This window comes from Bidens hawaiensis, unplaced genomic scaffold (assembly GCF_021521415.1).
Source record: "Bidens hawaiensis isolate Kalapana, Puna unplaced genomic scaffold, B.hawaiensis_p1.1 tig00024469_1, whole genome shotgun sequence".
Classification (NCBI taxonomy): domain Eukaryota; kingdom Viridiplantae; phylum Streptophyta; class Magnoliopsida; order Asterales; family Asteraceae; genus Bidens; species Bidens hawaiensis.
In genome coordinates this window covers 143596-163480 of record NW_027493868.1, presented here as the reverse complement: position 1 = coordinate 163480, position 19885 = coordinate 143596, and the positions used below count along the sequence as shown (strand labels likewise).

General features: G+C 32.7%; 1 protein-coding gene across 1 annotated transcript; it reads right to left on the bottom strand.

Annotated features, from left to right (window-relative positions):
• Positions 1 to 234: 234 nt before the first annotated feature.
• Positions 235 to 3215, bottom strand: LOC143569408 (2-isopropylmalate synthase A-like). The gene is made up of 9 exons (XM_077055332.1): positions 2692 to 3215; positions 2067 to 2280; positions 1899 to 1979; positions 1545 to 1637; positions 1180 to 1266; positions 993 to 1093; positions 571 to 604; positions 407 to 481; positions 235 to 276 (listed from the first exon to the last, which is right to left on the bottom strand). The coding sequence occupies exons 1-9, from the start codon at positions 3213 to 3215 to the stop codon at positions 235 to 237; spliced, it is 1251 nt and encodes a 416-aa protein (XP_076911447.1).
• Between the last annotated feature and the right edge of the window lie 16670 nt (positions 3216 to 19885).

The window sequence follows — 19885 nt, the reverse complement described above, 5'->3', positions numbered from 1 at the left end:
GTTGTAAAATTCTAGTTTGATATAATTAATTAATAAGTGTGGTCGCATGCTTAACCAAGAGGGCAAGAGGAGAGATTGAACGGACCTTTATGACCGATGAAGACAATTAAAAAAAAATGTTAATTAAATAAAGACGCTTTGCTAGTGGTCTTAAGATCAAATACAACTTAATTATAAAAGTAAAAAAAAAAGGTAAAAGAACTCAACATTACTTAGATATCTATTCTTCTAGGCTTAGAGAGACGCCAATGCTTTTAGATCATCATCAGTGATAACCTGCATAGACATAAATTAATTAAGGACCCAATAAGTGGATGCGTTAAAATCTTGCATGGATGTTAAAGGTAGGTAGTTATACATTCTAAACACACGATATGGATCACCATAAAAAAGAAACTGTGACTACCTTGTTTGTTTCAGCTAATAATTTAAAGCGTACAAACATATCGTTAAGTTCCTTGCCGTCATAGTTATAACCAAGCTACAGCCAAAACAGATAAAAACATAAGAAACATTAAAAATTAATACAGGTTACCAATGGATCAAAATGAGTCGAGCATTGCATAATACCTCACGGAGTTTCACTTTTAAAGCATGGCTTCCACTGCATGCATATAACAATATATATGTGAAATTAGAATTTTAAATAAATTAAAGCAAGTGCTAGCTAGCATTAAGAATAGGATCATAAAACAACCAATTCATATTAGTTTTATCAAAATGGCTTCTATGTTTCTTCATGCATGTAAAAGTGAGTCTTTTACATGTAAAGATAAATTTAATTTTATGATTTTTTTATGTAAAGCTTCCGGTTTTCTATACTCTTTTGTGGTTCACCAGTGAACACACCTATATATATTTCATACATGTGTAGGAGGCATCAAACGAGAAGATTTTAGTGTGAAAGAGAAAAAAGAAAAAAAAAAGTTTTTTCAGTTTAAGAAAATTTGAAACTACATAAATTTCTTAAAATGCAATGTTCAAATTATAACCTAAGTTTTCCGAGTGTAAGTCCGAACTCGTTAGATCTGTGAAGTCCAATATCTTCAGGAGAAATGAGTTCATAGGTGCTTTTGTTCTTTAGGACACCATCCTATATACACCGAAAGCATGATGCATGGGCGATCAGTTATACAAATAATTGAAGCTTAGTTAAATTGTGAATGACCAAAGAAAGACCTGATGGATCCCACTTTGATGGGCAAAAGCATTAGCACCAACAATAGCCTTATGTGGTTGCACCTGCATCCCAGTGTACTCTTCCACCTAAGTAATTATAATAAACAAAGACACAAAGATATGGTTAATATTATAGTTAATATTGACACATGCACACCTAGACTATATATACACTGGGGCGGATCTAGGGGGTGTCTTCTGAATACCTCTCAACTTTTATGATGAAGTGTAAAATTAGTGCAAATTTTTTTCTTCTTCATTCTATGTATTCGGACCCCCCCTGATCAAATGTTGTGATACCTCAAGGTCCAAAAAAACTTTTTGGAATACACCTCAATTTTTCTTCTAAATCCGTAACCACACACATACCATTTGCTAGCTATGCTGATGTGTTTTGTATCTATTCCGGTGCAGAGATAATCCAGTAACTCACTTTTACATTTTATAGCCATCACTACCTGTACATATACATTTAACAAGGTTAGTATAGTTTTTACAGAATAATATAAGGTCTAATATATATTGTTTATTATTGATCAACTATTTAATAAATTACAGTGAGGATAATTAAATAGCGACCTAATTAATTGAATCATATCTTCTAGTGAGTAAAGATTGTTAAATAAACACCGACTAATATATTATATCTAACAGTTTTAAAGGTCGCATGCATGGATTTGGTTAAATCATCTATGAACAACATTAACCGATCGACCTACCTCTTCCAATGAAGCATTACCGGCTCTCTCTCCAATTCCGTTGATTGTTACTTCTAATTGCCTTGCACCATTAGAAGCCCCCTGGAAGTGATAGAAGGCACATAAGTTACTAGAACACAAAGACGGCTAGAAAATTAGTAACACATATGCACGCATGCAATATATTACGAGTAAAGTATTCGCAGTAGCAAGTCCAAGATCATTATGACAGTGGGTAGAAATGATAACGTCCTCAATCCTAGGGGTATTGGCTCTTATGTCAGCAATGAGTTGCCCAAACTCGTTGGGCAAGCTGCAGCCGACAGTATCCCCAATGCCAACAGTTGTTGCACCTGCATTAATAACCTCGCCAAGAATCTCATATAAAAATTCTCTTTCTGATCTGTCAATAAAAGTTTAGCCAAGAATCTCATGAATCTCACGCAAATAAGTAAACAATGAAATTTCCAATGTCTTCGTGGCCCATTGTTGACCAAATAAGCTAACAATGACACTCTAAACTTTCACTTTCGTTGTCAATTAAGGCTAACCCACTTAGATTCGTTCATGATCGTTCTTATGAGCAAAATTGTGTTGAAATCAAGTGTAAATCTATAATTATTACGTGAGTTACATTATCCAGTAAGAGTAAAAGTTAAGAGTGAATGATTAAATTGTCGGTTCGAATTATTATTGATAAATGGTTCACAATTTAATTTATTAAGTGTAGTTAATTGAATCTCACTACGAATTACTATAGTAAATGAATATTAAAATGAGTGAACTTAATTTAATAATATAATAATGCACGTACCTTGTAGCATCTTCAATGCAAAATTGAATGTCATGACAACCTAAACTCTTGGCATATTGCACCATACCTTTAGCCTTTTCAAGCACTTCAACTTTCGTCATATTTAGCTTATACTTCATATGAATCTCACTTGTTGCTATAAACGTCATTATCCTTGGATATTTTGCATATTTCACAGCCTCCCATGCCACGTCTATGTCCTTCTTGGTGCACCTTGCCAGACAACTAATCACGGGCACATGATCACCAAAGTTTTTGTCCGTAATGCTCGTATTTCCAACTTCTTGTGCTATCAACTTAACCGCTTCTGCCTCGGATTTAGATGCTGCAGGGAACCCTGCCTCAATGACGTCTACACCCAATTTGGCAAGTTGACGAGCGATATCAAGCTTTTCTTTTGGTGTAAATGCAACCCCCGATGATTGTTCCCCATCACGAAGAGTTGTATCTAAAATACGAATGTATTTAGGGTCAGAGATGCGGTTAGGGACGTAGGTTGGACGACGAGCCGAATTGAAAACCATATTGATCTGTGGTGGCGATCGGAATGAGGAGATTAGTGGCATGCCACAATGACTAGCCATGATTCTAGGAGAGGGATGAGGTTTAATGAGAGGGTACATGATTATATATATACAGACACTTTTATATTTTCTCACATGGCGGATCTAGAGGGTATCCATGTGGTACTCCAGATACCCCCTACACTTTACTTTCACTACGAAGTGCAGAATTTGTTGGAAAATTATAAGTTAGTGAATGGAAAATAATATATTAAATTATTAATATTAAACTCTTAATATGTTGAAACTATTGAGTAGAGTTTCTTTATGAAACTTGATGAGTTTTATTTGTGTCTTAAGTCTCTAATTAAGTGAGACTCCTCGCTCACCTACAACTCGTGTATATTTAGTAGACTTAGTGTCTCATTTGATAGAGGGGAAAAGATGTACGCAAATAGATATATACAAGAGAGGTATTTGGAGCATGGAGAACACATGAAGACCCGTATATATGTTGGGAACCCATATAGAGGATACTTTCTACTCGATTACAGCAACATATTATTCTTCCAATTCTTTTTCTTTTCAAAAACACCAATATACCTAGTGTAATCTCTGGTGCGAGTGCCATCTCCGGCAGTACATACCAATATAACTGTTCTGATTGTTGTATCTTGGGAGACAGACTGCTCTTTAGTAGAGACCTGAAATCTATTTTAAAGGAAGCGTATTGAATACATACATCAACCATGCTCAATATATATTGCTTTGTTCATCTTTTGTTGCAGTTAATGGAGTTAACCACATTAAGAAAAACTAAGACGAATGTGAAAATATTCAATGAGTGGAAGACTCGAGTTAAGAAGTTTCTGCTGAAGTTCTGACCAAAGACATCGACATGAATCTTTATATTAATATATAAATTGTACTTTATTTTATTTCCTTTTTGGTTTTGTACACGATATTGCACTACGGTATTTCTTTTGTATAACGAGAATATCATTATACTTATTTTATTATTTTTAAATAATATTGTGACCCATGTCTGACAATCTTAAAACGGATTTTGTGAGATTGCTATAATTTTAAAACCTTATTTATAAGGATTTTGGACTCCCGAAATAGTTTAAAATAAAAATATTTTAGAGATTATAATCTTATAAAAATATATATATTTTTTGGAAATTATTTGCAAATTACAACTTGTTGTGTTTGGATTTTTAGAGACTGTGGTGCAATCTTATATTCTATTCCGTATTACAAAACGAAATGTTGGATTTAACTGTTTGGTTTTGAAAATGATTTTCATAGTCGTTTGTATTCTAACTATAATGCCAGAAATGGTCTTGGAAAACCGTTGGGATTTTATTGGTATAATTTAACGATTTTGAAATCATTTATGTCTAGCAATTTTGTTAGAAATGGTTTTTAGTAAACCTTTCGTTTCGGGTAAACGCTAATATTCTAGCGTGCGCGTTAGATCGGGTTTTTTTAAACGTTGCATTTCCAAACATTTGTGTTAGAAATGATTATTTTTATAAATAATATGTTTAAAAAGTGTGTGTAAACGTCTTGTTTCCTTACATAAATGTTAAAAACAACTATGTTATAAAAAAAAAATAAGAATAACAAGTCTTAATGTTTTTCTCCGCTAAATGTTTAAGCATCTAACATGCGTGTTAGATATGGTTTATTATTTATATAAACATATGGTAGATTCGGATTGCATCAAATCAAACCGAAGGCTGACGTGAGGGATACTGAATCTCTAGTCTGTAACTTGCCTACTCGAGTGCTCGGCTTTCAATTTTTGGGTTTTCGTGTTGACTTATATTAGGTTTTAAAAGCCCATTTTGCTTAACGGTCCCTGATTTCTGCAGTTCCACCATTCGCACCGGATACCAAAAGGAGCTCAATCATTTATGGTACATTTCCTGCCTATTTGCTTAACCGTTTACAGGATGTTAGGTTCTGTTTAACTTTTTATTTTTTAATTTTGTCTTTTATAAGTCACTGCAAGCTACAAGGCCTTGCAAATCATATATATATGTTTAGATTTCAACTTGCACCAGCAGTTACATGGATTGTAGCTTACATAAGAACTGTTACTATTTGTGTATGTGGCCCTAGTCTTTATTTTCGAAAGTAAAATGCAAATAGTTAGTGCTTCTTTTGAAGTCCAAACTGTATATTGACTAGAAATTTATAGTTATAAAGGTGTGCACTGTGTTCATGTTGCATATGTTATTAGTGGCTTACAATTTTCATTTTCTTTTATAGCAAATGTTGGTGTATAAGTCAAAGACTGATGGAAAATTTCAAATTAATTAGCGCCATCCTGTTACAATGGGTTATCTTAATATATATGATAAAAGCAAATGCAAATTAGCATCTATCTCTCCAGGTGTGGTTTTATACCAGCTTTTAGGTTGATGATGAAAGTTTATTAACCTTAAAGATAAGAGGTTAATATAGGCAAAATAGGAAAATTAGTGTACAACACGCTTTTGAATTAATTGATATAATAACTAGGCCTGACCAATGGGTTGGATCGGGCGTTGTGACATTCGTCAATTTCGGGTCTTGTTTGTATTCGTTTTTGTATTTGTTTATTATGTAAACCGACCCGATTTGTAAACCGAAGCTTATGTTATAATCAAAATGATGGATTTATGTTACAATATTGTTTCACACTTGTTGGGTCTTGAAAACATCATATTTTTATTTATTTATTTATTTATTTTTGGTTGTTTTGTGTTTTTGTCTTGATCCATTTTGCATGAAAACTCTTGTGTCTCACACCCATATTTGACCACCAACATTACCCTATATATACACCACCTTTCCTCTTCATTTTCTCTTGCTACAACTCCAAAAAAAAAAAAAAAACTCTCTCAAACATCAAAGATTCAAGGTTATCTTCTTAAGTGTTCTTGAAGGATTTTGGTCTAACATCTTAATTAGTTTATGTAGCCTTATTAATACTTGTTTATGGTTGTGCAACATATATATAATATACACCCCTTGTTTACCTTTGGTAGTTACTTCTCCGATTCCGGTCGGTGAGGTTTCGGACCCCATAAGGCAAGGCTTCATGGAGGACTTCGTGTCCTTGATATATACACATCTATATAACTTGTTCATACATATTAATATTGCTTATTTTAGTTTGTTGGTCATGTTTACAAGTTCCATGGTTATGGGTTTTTAAGAGTCTATGCTTCGGTTTAACCGTAAATAGCTCTAAACCGTAAACCGAACTTTGTTACTAGTTTTGTTTGTTTAAACATACTTAGTGTTAGATCTAAGTCTCTAAAATCATTTTTACAAATTCTATGGTTATGGGTTTGTAGAATCTTACCTCGGTCTTAACCCGAAACACGATCCGAACCGAAAACCGAACTTTTGTTTAAAGACTTTATTGTTAACTTTTGGTATTTTTTTATTTGTACATTATTATACAAGTTCTTTAGTGTTTGGACATGTGGAAACCATCTATGAAGTTGTTGTGAGATGGAAACCGAACCAAACCGATTCTTGCTCGCTTAAGACACACAAGTGTGTTTTTTTTTAGCCATCAAGACTTGTATATTTCTTTAAAAATAGTTACAAATTGATTTTTAAATATTTTCTTAAGTACTTGGAAATGTTGGATCCAACTTGATCTCATAACAAAGTTTGGACCGACAAAACCGAACACTCGCTTAACGTGCGTTGTTAGTTCTAAAACAATGGAACTACATACTTGGTTAAGTCTTATTAAATTTTATTGAGTTATCTCATAACATTCAATATTTTGGAAAGTTGACTTTGGGTTTGACCAATTATCAAGACCCGAACCGACAACCCGAACACTCGATAAAAAAAAACCTGTTTTAGTATCTTTATTCCAAAGGGATTTGCATTCTTGCATTTTACCCACCTTATTACTTAACATAGGTTGAGTAAATATTAAGGTTAGATACTTTAACCCGGTTTCGAGCAAACTTACATTTTTAAAGGGTTATTACTATAAATTCTTAAATAGTCACATTTTAAACCTTGAACTTTAATTATTTACATTTCTCAACATTTATTTTGTTTAAAGACCTTCAACACAACCTTTCTAAACTCAAGACTTCTTTTCTTTTTAGGCATTGTGCGTTAAACTCGTCGTTCCGACAAATCTCCAAATTATCATCTTTCAAGTTTACCACTTGAAGGTGAGTACTTCATACCCCATTTTCCATCTTTTATTTTGGGGGTGACATTTCATACTTATTCAACAAAATGCTTTATATTTGAATCTTAAACCACAAACGTAGTTGTATACTTTACCTAAATAATTGCTCGATTTGGTGTTCTATGCTTATATGCCTATGTGTTTATCGCTTTTGGTTGGTGGAACTATAAAATCCTAGACTATTTGGCATCCCCTTATAGCAAGGTGTCGTTAACATAATGCAATTAACGATAACTATAAAATCCCAGACTGTTTGGCATCCCCTTATAGCTAGGTGTCGCTAATGTGTTTAGCGATATCTATTTATCCAAATTACCACTTTTATTTATCGTTTCGTATGCAAGTTTTGTGGCTATCTTTATTATATACTAATATGATTAAACTTATGAATTGCTCACCGACCTTTGTGTTGACAAACTTTATTTTATGAAATGTTGCAGGTTTGCATCTTGGTTGATTTATGATTGTGAAGAAAACGACATCAAAGACCTTAGGATATTAGTAAAAATGAACAATATCAATTTGCCATATTTTGTGATATCTTGTTTATGGTTATTTTATGGATAATTGTTATGTGACATTTTCGACGTTGTGAAATGAAATGAGTTTATTAAATACTGTCACTTTAATTAGTGTCATGTGCTTATGGACAATCGTTACACCTCGGCATGTTCCGCCGCCTTTGGTCAGGGTGTGACAGATTGGTATCAGAGCCATGACAATAGGATAGGTGGTTAGACGTAACGACCTAGTATTGTTATGCTTAGGGTCCTATACGTGTGCTCATACGTGTTTACTCTATTTTGATTGTTCATATCGCATATTCTTTATAAACTTGTTTAAAATTCACCAATATCCCAAATGTTCACATACACACACTTTTATAGTATTTTCAAGGTATCCTTACCTTAAAACGCAAAAAAGTAGATTTTCATTGTGTTTTATAGATTACAAGATTAACTTGGATCCCGTTGTTTATAATCCCTTAAAGGTTGCATTTATATCGGGTTGTATCCCTCATAGGAAGCGAGACATTATAAAACGACCATTTGACTAAAAGATTCCAAGAATCGAAGGTGATTTACTTACGTGGAATGGTGGGATTATAGTGCTCGTTTTCTAGGCCACAAACCATGTTATACATGTGAATACTTTAAGTAGTCGAATGCGAGCGTTCCGGTTGCCATCCTAATTTTTCGGTGTCAAAACAATAGAACTACGGTGATTCGTGTTTAGTAAAAATGAACAATATCAATTTGCCATATTTTGTGATATCTTGTTTATGGTTATTTTATGGATAATTGTTATGTGACATTTTCGATGTTATGAAATGAAATGAGTTTATTAAATACTGTCATTTTAATTAGTGTCATGTGTTTATGGACAATCATTACACATCGGCATGTTCCGCCGCCTTTGGTCGGGGTGTGACAGGCGTGGCTGTGTTATGGGTCAGAAAGGGTTTGAGTGAAAACAAGCTGATTCAGAAAATGGTTATTTTGATTCGGGGTAAGGTCGAAAAAAGGGGTTCAAGTGGGAATGGATTTCGGGTCATAAAGTGTTGGTTTAGAAAATGATATAAAAATCATAACTTGAGAAAATTTTGGATTTCTGTATACAGGTTGTTTACACATGTTTGGATGATCTATTCCACCCAACAAGAGTTGTTGACTATTGTTCAAATAAATGCATCTGCGATTTCATTTGTGCATGTAATTGTTTATTATGTGTTATTTTTATATGTATTTTTCCTAATGTCTTATCTAAATGTTATTATTTTATTTGGTAGCTTTATTTGTGAACTAGTCTTAACTACTAAAGTGGCTCCTTATATTGTATTTTAATATGGGTAGGTTTAAACTAACCATATGCAGTTTTAAATTTAAAACATTCTTTTTACCTGTATAAAATACAGGTAAAAAGAATGTTTTAAATTTAAAACTGCATATGGTTAGTTTAAACCTACCCATATTAAAATACAATATAAGGAGCCACTTTAGTAGTTAAGACTAGTTCACAAATAAAGCTACCAAATAAAATAATAACATTTAGATAAGACATTAGGAAAAATACATATAAAAATAACACATATTAGATAAGACATTAGGAAAAATACATATTTAAGAATATTCAAGATACAATACTTTTACAATAGATTTATAATATCAAAAACAAATCAACCAGGATCTTGGACCTTTACAAAAGTAGTTGCTTTTAAGTAAAGGGATTAGTTTAGTTACATAAAAAATTCAAAAGGTAAAAAGAATGTTTTAAATTTAAAACTGCATATGGTTAGTTTAAACCTAAACCCTAAAAGTATTGTATCTTGAATATTCCCGTCTTTTTGTTGTATTTAAGAATAAACCCTAATAGAAGAGTTGCTTAGCCAGGTAATTTGAAACCCTATAATGCAGCTAGGTCAGGTTTATTAGCAATTATGTGCAGTGTAGTGTAGTTTAGTTTAGGAATTGGCGATTTGCGCTACGATGATGACGGAACATTACATTATTATTACTATTATTATTATTATTATTATTATTATTGAGAAATATAAAATCTTGAGTCCTCTAGCCAATTTAATGTTGTAGAACTCTAGTCGGGCAGTCCCATACATGTTTGTGAAACTGTGGTCCACCCAGCCCATTACCCGGCGAGTATATATCGGTTATTGGGCATTACATTAATAGAATAGCATCAATTTTCTTTAATGACATAACATTACATTATTTTCAAGAAATATGAAATCTTGTTGATTATGTTTGTTAAATTGTTACCAAATATCACCATCTGAATCCAAATCAGAAAATTCAGATTCGGATTCTTAGATTTTTTTCGAACACCCCTTGTTTCGTCCTAGTGGTTTAAATATTTTAAGTGGTTGAACAAAAAAATTAATAAATATAGTATTTTTGTTATTTAAATTAATAACAAAGAAACGTGCAACTTATATACTGAAACATACTGTAACATTCGTTACTTATCAAACCCAAAAACCAGACCCATTTTAAGTTGAGGGGCTAAAGTGTAATATATTTAAATTAATATATTATAATATAATAAATATCAATCCCAGCCATCCCTTCCCCGTTCTCCTGCTTTTCCAGCCGACAGTCATTACGGCGAAGCCGTGCAACTTCCGGCAGCCCATAAACACTTCAATATCGCGTTCTAATCACAATTAATAGCTTGAAAGACTGTAGAACATAACGACAAATCCTTAATCGTCAATAATAACGAGTATTAACATCAAATAACGGCCAATTTAATCACGTAACTTCCATATAACCCGCCGAAATTTCACAAAATCGCAATTATGATATTTAAACACTAGACGTTTAATTAAATCCTACAAATAGGTCGCAAACCTTCATCTAAACTTGTCCAAAACACCTAATTCCATTGAAATGCTTTCTGAATCATGAAATAATCTATCCAAGATATTTTCCAGCCAAGTCGTTGTTCACCGTCAAATCGTTACAATACCAGGTAATGTTTATATGCATTTTAATCGTGATAAGTCGCAAAACAAAACCCTAACCTAGATTTAACAAACATGGCATGATTTAACCAAATTAAGATTATAGGGTTGGAACATAAGTGCTTGTATAAATATAAATCTTTCTGTATGATTTCCAAATAAACAAAATAGTCCGGTTGATTAGCTCATGTTGGTGTAGTCCATTGGACCCGTGTTCGAACCTGGGTCATGCCTTTTAAATTTGCCTTATTTTTTAAGCCACTTTTATCTATATTTATAATCAAAATAAATTAATAAAAATTATTAAAAATCTAATAAAATCTTTTTGTTTAAATTAAAGTTTAAGGTTTAGTTTGTAAATGATAATTTAATTTCTATTTTAAACTAACATGAAACTTCAAGGGTTGTTAATGTAAAATTTGATTTTAATTAACACACTTTAAAAAGATAACCAGCCGCCACCCTCGTTTTTCTGGCAACATGAACTCCGGCCAGCCACCGCGTCTTCGGCAAGCCTAAAACACCATCAATCATGCGTTTCAATTCAATTAAAATTCGTAAAACTTGTAGACTATAACGGAGAACATTAATCAATGACAAAAAAATGCGTTTAACGGCCTAATTCTATGTGACTATAACCGTGAATCTCGCCGAAAAGTTAGCAAAATCAATTAACAACCATTAAACGCAATACGTTGCAATTGCATATATAAATAAGACCTAAACGAACTTAAAGACCCGCGACACTAATTCTTCTAACCTATTACTCTCTCTAAATCATGAAATTCAACCGTCAAAATCGTTTTTCCGGCCAACCCGTGGTTCGCCGTGAATCAAGAACAATAACAGGTAAATTTTACATACTTTTGAGTCGTTTTCATATGTTAAACAAAACCCCTAATATTATTTCAACAAACATGGATCCGTTCTCTTGATTTGTAATTCTAAGGTTTGTTGAATTAGAATATGACATGATGTCTTAACATAAATATTTTCATTCTATATCTATACCAACAAACTTAGCCCAACTTGTTAACTCCTTTAGTTTGGTCCAAGGGACCCGGGTTCTTGGCAATTAATACCTTTTATTACATTTCATTTATATTATTAATCAAAATTAAATTTTTATAAATTATATTAAATCAAATAAAATTATTTTAAACCAAATAAATTTTTTATAAAATAAGTATAAATTATATTTCACTATTTACCCCTACAAAAAAAACTTCCAAAAATCGTTAACTCGCTAATTATAATTTGTTCATTAATTTCGTTAAACTTTAATTACTTAACTTTTAATTCTTTAAACCGTTAAAATTAGTTTTATCACTTAAAATTTAAACTCATGCCATGAAAATACCAGATTTTTCATATTTATGTTAAGATCTTAAACAATAATATTAAAATAATATTACAAACCGTTAAAAACTTCCTTTAAAACTTAAAAATGATATTATATTATAAATGCTAAAATAATACAAAACCCCTCTATCCAAATTGTTTAATTCTTATAAATCCCATTAGTTAGATTTTTGCTTTGTTTTAATTATAGTTCGTGACGTTTGGTTGCTTTGGTTTTGTTAACACGCTTTCGATGTTATTCCAAGTTATCTTTAATTTCAATGTGAGTTTCTCACACCCCCTTTTTTTTTAAACGTTTTCATATCTTTGGGGGTAGTATATGCATCCTACCAAACTTCAAGTATTTATGATGTTACTTACAAACTACAATTTACTACATGGACTTATGTGTTTACTTGCTTATTTGTTACGTGTGTTGATTTCAACTGGTTGCTTCGATAAGTATAATCATATGCCCCCCTTTACACTCAGGCCCATTGTATCGAGTAGAAAAGGGACCTCATATCCAAGTACGTTGGTTGTGTACCAACTGAAAAGGACCCTCGTTTGTTCTTTACACTCAGGTCCATTGTATCGAGTGTTGATGTAACACAAAGTGTATATCTTATTGCATCAAATTATCCCCTTATATTGGTTAAACTCCATGCAAATTCATTGTATTTGATACTTATTTGAGTTATTTGTGAATTTGCAGGTCCGGCCGCTCGCCCGATAAAGATGACAAAAAGAGTGTTTCTAGGACAAACCCCACAAATCTGCCAACCTTGCATGACCATGCGGATTTTGCCATGACCATGCCAACCGAGAAGATCAAGACCATGCATGCCAGTGTTGAAGCTAGTGCCGAGAAAAGAAGATCATGCATGACAGTGCAAGCGAGTGCCGCATGACAGTGCAAGCCAGCCCGCACGACCGTGCCACTTTTTGGCATGATCGTGCCAAATCAAAGAAAACTGCAAAATTGGTTGGGAGAAAGCAAAACATTGACTTTCTATATCTGGGCACGGCCGTGCACTTTTTGGCGCAGCCATGCCATGTGACTATACAGCTTATAAGCATTTGTGGTGTGGAGTCTTGGGAATTTTCTCTCAACCAAGTGTAGCATTTTTAGGGGATTCTTGGAGGCTTCCACCAACATAAGATTCATCCTTCGATCCTTGCTTGATTTTGGTTTGCATTTCTATGTTTAAGAGCATGTTTTGTAAGCTTATTTCTAGATTGATTGTAGTTTTATTAAGCCTTATGGGCTAAAAACTTTTACTATCTAGACATTGTTGAAGCTTTTACTATTGTGATTGTTATCTATGTATAGTTATGGTAATTTAGTTTTCTTTCAAGGAAATGTTGAAGTTATGAGTCGTTGATATTGATGGTGTTCATGCTTGTTAGAATTGCATACCTTGTTAGTCTTACAAATGTTTAAGCATTCGTGTTGGAAAACTATGTTCTAGATGTTTGTTTGTAAACTTTGAATGTTCATGTTTTCTTTGTTTACATTGCTAAGCTAGGAATAACTAGTAAAGATTAGTTTGGTTATAACGTGTAACGCCCCGTTCCTGGTAACCCTACTTTGGTGTTGGATTTACTCATAAACGAGTGATATGTCCATAATTGGTTCGTTTTTCCTATTTCTATATAAACACATCATAATTCTCTGCTGTAAACTTTAATCTAACCCTAATACACCTCCTCCAGCCGTCACCGACCTCTGGTCATCCCCAAACCCTTCAGTTTTTGCATATTCGTTGAAGATACAAGACTTGTTCGTTGACTTTGCTAGCTTTAGGACCTTTGACTTCCGTTTCTCATCAATCCTTTCACTTTCCGGGTAAGTTGTAAACTGTAAAATCGTTCATACATATTCCCTAGTCAATAACCTTCAATCAATTTCTGAGATTGAAGGGTATTGACTGATCAATTGCTTTAAAACCCGATAAAAGATAAAATAGTCAACAACTTTGACTTATCGTTTTCTCACACTTCTGGTCGGATTCAACGTTCGGTCCAGAATACTTTTATTCTCGTAAGATAATTTTAAGGCTACTGCCCAAAACCGACTTCCGACTCGCTGTTCGGATTCTGGTCAGTACCAGCTCGCTTAAACGTTTAATTCAACATAACTAGAGTTCTACTCATCCGTTTGGATTGATTCCAGCGGCATTAAGTTCGTTTTTATTTATAGTTTCATATCACAGAGTTTCAGGTTCTGATCAGTTATCTCGTTTGACGGGTATTGGACGACTCGCTTATCCGTTGACTCGTTTATTCTTAATTATACTCACTTGCCTTTAATCTAAGGTGAGTTTTATCATTCCCCTATTTTACTCGATTTTCACAAACATTTTGGGGACATATGCGTATATCATTCTATATATACATATACATATATATACATATATATATATCAAAAATAGCAAACGTGTAATTGTGTGTGATTAATTAAATCTACTTGTTATGTGCTTATTTGTCTTTATATGCAATCGTTTGACATATCCTCTTGGAGAGGGTTCTCATTGACCACCGCCCGATTCACTTGGCAACGGTCTTATTTTTATTTGCTCATGGTTGATTTATCGGCGCCCGATTCGCTTGACAATGGTTTAGTCGACAACTTATTTGCTTATGGTTTGATTTCATTACCGCATTTTTTACGTTTTGCTTATTTATTGTATTAGCATTATTTTGGTGTCAAAACTTGGTGATAAACTCACTCAACATGTTTGTTGACAAAACTCCATTTTCTACGCATATACAGGTTGCTTGAAGTTGAAGTATGGACATTTAGAAAGACCTTAGGGTTACATTGAAGACAAAATTTGAATTTAAATGATTGTATATATTTATTTGAATTGTATTGTTGTATTGAATATTGTGTGCACATTTGAAATAAAATAATTAAATAGATATTGTCACATTTACATTATGATAGTACCTTCGAGCTGTGAGCAATCGGATCACGCCCCGGCATTTCTGCCTTAGGTTGGGGTGTGACAGATTGGTATCAGAGCCGAAGGTTATAAGATAGGTCGTTAGAAATTATCCTAGACATATGATAGGAACCCTATACGTGCTTATCTGAACTGCCTTATGTGTTATTTAATAAATTGCTTACATCCTGCTTAGATTAATTATTTAATTGTATTTATCTTATTTATGTATTGTACACACACGAATTCCGAGGTTACGCCTCGCTTTCAAAATATTTTTAAATCCTCTTATTTTTGATAGATTGCCTTTTATTGTGGGAAATTCCTTAAGAATTCCCGTGTTTTTTTTCCTTGAAGTATGGGGGTATGACGAATGTCGTACAACCGTAACTTTAAGTGGTACCCGTAATCGGCTAAACGGTTGCGTGGTAAACATAACCGGCTAAACGGTTATACTTCCAAATTGTGTTTTTAAATTATTTTAAATGCTTAGTTGGGTGAAAAATCCATGGAAATCCATGGGCACTCCAACTATCCATTTCTTAAACCATATTCGATTTGATTTTTATGGGTTGGAACTTATCGTCCAGGGTGGTTCCCGAGATACACCAACTACTTATATTTGATTCGTTGATTCGATATTTAGTTGGGTCGTTTAAATGCCATGTAATGCTCATGGTCCGAACAACTCCATTGATTCGATAATTCGTTAATTAGTTAGGTCAGTTAAATGCCATGTACACGCTCATGGGCTGAACAACTCAATTGTTTATTACACTTTATTTGAATTGGGCCATCAAAATGCCATGGAATGCTCATGGGAGGCCAATTCACAAACTTTATGTTGCTTTATTTAGTTGGGTCACTCAAATTGCCATGGAAAGCTCATGGGAGGTCAACTCGTTTAATATGTTTGATTATTTATTCTTGGAAAATCTTATAAAAACATTGTTCATTTACTTAAATGCTTCAAACTCATACATATTATTTTAAATCCTGACTCGTTCTCGAGTCTTCACTAGTACTAATACATATACATACGCATCCCCATCATCTCATATCAACTTATTCACACAACTTACCCATCATCTTATTAAAATTTCATCATTGGTCCTCGTATGATGTCTTCCCTAGAAAATTATCGTCATAATCAATGTCGTTCATCTGCTTCTCACGATCACCGTACGACTGCTAGAATCACCAAGGAGTTGCTGCTGTATGCCATTAATCGAACAACCGCCAACCTCGACAAAACTAAAATACACCGAACAATAAATCTTATACTAACTCATATCCGTTAAAATATTATTTAAATTATCTTTTCTTATTTATATCCATATTCTCAAACTATAAATTTCTAAGTGTATTAAAATCCTTATCCTCAACTTTAAACTATAAATATTTTATTATCTCCTGTTTTTCCACATGTTACTTTTCACAACTTATATTCCATAAGTCTTTATTGTTAAAATTCAAATATTGTAAATTTTATCGATTTTAAACTAAATTTTTCATCATCCAAATTTAATTCTTTTATTAAATTAAATTTTCTATTAATTAAATTTTAATCATTAAAATTGACTTTTTGATAAATCTCCATTAAAAACTCATCACTCACTTTATTTATTGATTAAGTTCGTTATTTGAAACTAAACGTTGGTTCATAAAAATTTCAACTCGCTACTTTGACTTTTGATACATTTCGAAAATTTTGAACGTTTTATTGATAAATTCGTAGTGTTAGAATAGTCATGGTGGTTCATGTGTTTCTAGCCTCGCGTTTATCTTATATACTTCACGTCTTATTTTTGGAATCTCGATTAATTCAAAAATTGTTATTTACTTTAATTTCCATTTTAAAACATCAATAACTCAATTTACTTATTTCCTACTATTTATAACGATTTTGTAAAAAAAATTAAAATAAAAAATAATAATAACAATAATAAATAAATAAATAAAATAATAAACAAATAAATCCACGAATTCACAATTTAATCTAATTTAATATCTTCAATTACCTACTTTATATTTTATCTAATTTTAAAAATTTAATTGGAATAGGACTATCTCGGTGATTCGGGAATATCCGCTTCCCAGTTTAATCTATTAACAATTTAATTCAAATATGTATATTTTCGCATTATCACTAATATTTAAATATTAACCACTAACTATTATAATATTTTAGAATATCTTAGTCGAGTTGATCTAATCTCAAAATCACAAACTTGAAAAGCTATGACTTTACATTAACTTCTCTTTAAACTCATAAGTACTCAAATTAACCAAACTCGACTCACCAAAATTTTTGTTAACTATGTTTATACTTATACTCTCGATCTTCAAAACTTCATTCCTAAAGAATACGATCTTTAAGGACTCCGCATGCTATTAACCATCTTAAGATTTGTTGTAAATTAAACCTTTGCGTAATTCATTCCCTTAATAAAATTCCTTTATCAAAGTTAAACTATTAGGATCTTGTACCTCCATCTCATTTCCTTAATCTCGATTATTACAATAACATCTGTTTCACAAAATTTATTTTCTTTCAATTTTCAAAATTTTACTTTTAAAACCAAAACGAGGTTTCTGAAATCTCACGGTTTTATTAATTCAACTAGAACATTTATTAATTATAATTTGAAATTATATTTAGAATCATCAAAACAATTGTTTTCACTTAAAATTTATTTAAAAAGTTTATAACCCACATGATGGAACGAATTATGGGGACCATCCAACGATAAGAGTAATTATGGATGCATACATAATTATCCAAGTCCTAGCATGGAAATCATAATACGTACAATTATGTGTCATGATTTAGAACCTAAGGTAGCTTGGGTAACGGTACGAATGATGTAATGATAAGGACATGATGGATACGCCGCTGGTACATCTTATATATAAATGCCCTTATCGGATTGTCATTTAAAGCATTGCTTCGGTTATTGAAAGTTCTATGTCATGATATTTTCCTTAAAGTTTAATTATTTTCAAAACGACGATGTTTTGGTTTTCCTTAATTTCGGGACGAAATTCTCAAAAGTAGGGGAGACTGTAACATCTCAGATATTTCGAACTCGTATTCGTTTACGCTTAACCCGACCCGGGAATATTTTTAGATCTTTATTATTAATCAAAATCAAGTGTTTATAAGTAACTAAAACATTATTTTCATTTTATGCCCTCATAGTTTTTAAAGTTGTTTATGTTTTGATTTAACTTTAAAAATAATCAAGAAATAGCATTTTTAGATAGTTTAGGGACCATAGTTGACAAAAAAAATAAAAATCTCCTTTTGTGCCCCGGGGCGCTGCGCGGTGGCAGCCCCTTGGGTGGCCACGCGGCGCCTCCAACCATCTGATCAGTTTGTTTTGTCTTTGATCGTTTCCTAGTTCGATTATGGTACAAAATCGGTTATTTTAGTCACTTTAAAGAGAAGTAAGGACCAAGTAATCATAATATAACTAAAACACAACTTCTAATTCGTTTTCCCCTGCACAAGATCAGATCTTTATGAATATTTCACCGATTCTTTCCTTTAAATCATATTTACTTGCTTAAACGAGTGATATGTCCATAATTGGTTCATTTTTCCTATTTCTATATAAACACATCATAATTCCCTGCTGTAAACTTTAATCTAACCCTAATACACCTCCTCCAGCCATCACCGACCTCTGGTCATCCCCAAACCCTTCGGTTTTTGCATATTCGTTGAAGATACAAGACTTGTTTGTTGACTTTGCTTGCTTTAGGACCTTTGACTTCCGTTTCTCATCAATCCTTTCACTTTCCGGGTAAGTTGTAAACTGTAAAATCGTTCATACATATTCCCTAGCCAATAACCGTTAATCAATTTTTGAGATTGAAGGGTATTGACCGGTCAATTGCTTTAAAACCCGATAAAGGGTAAAACAGTCAACAACTTTGACTTATCGTTTTCTCACACTTCTGGTCGGATTCAACGTTCGGTCCAGAATACTTTTATTCTCGTAAGGTAATTTTAAGGCTACTGCCCAAAACCGACTTCCGACTCGCTGTTCGGATTCTGGTCAGTACCAGCTCGCTTAAACGTTTAATTCAACATAACTAGAGTTATACTCATCCGTTTGGATTGATTCCAGCGGCATTAAGTTCGTTTTTATTTATAGTTTCATATCACAAAGTTTCAGGTTCTGATCAGTTATCTCGTTTGACGCGTATTGGACGACTCGCTTATCTGTTGACTCGTTTATTCTTAATTATACTCACTTGCCTTTAATCTAAGGTGAGTTTTATCATTCCCCTATTTTACTCGATTTTCACAAACATTTTGGGGACATATGCGTATATCATTCTATATATACATATACATATATATACATATATATATATATGTATATATATATATATATCAAAAATAGCAAACGTGTAATTGTGTGTGATTAATCAAATCTACTTGTTATGTGCTTATTTGTCTTTGTATGCAATCGTTTGACATATCCTCTTGGAGAGGGTTCTCATTGACCAACGCCCGATTCGCTTGGCAACAGTCTTATTTTTATTTGCTCATGGTTGATTTACCGGCGCCCGATTCGCTTGGTAATGGTTTAGTCGACAACTTATTTGCTTATGGTTTGATTTCATTACCGAATTTATTACGTTTTGCTTATTTATTGTATTACCATTATTTTTCTCATGGTTTATTTAT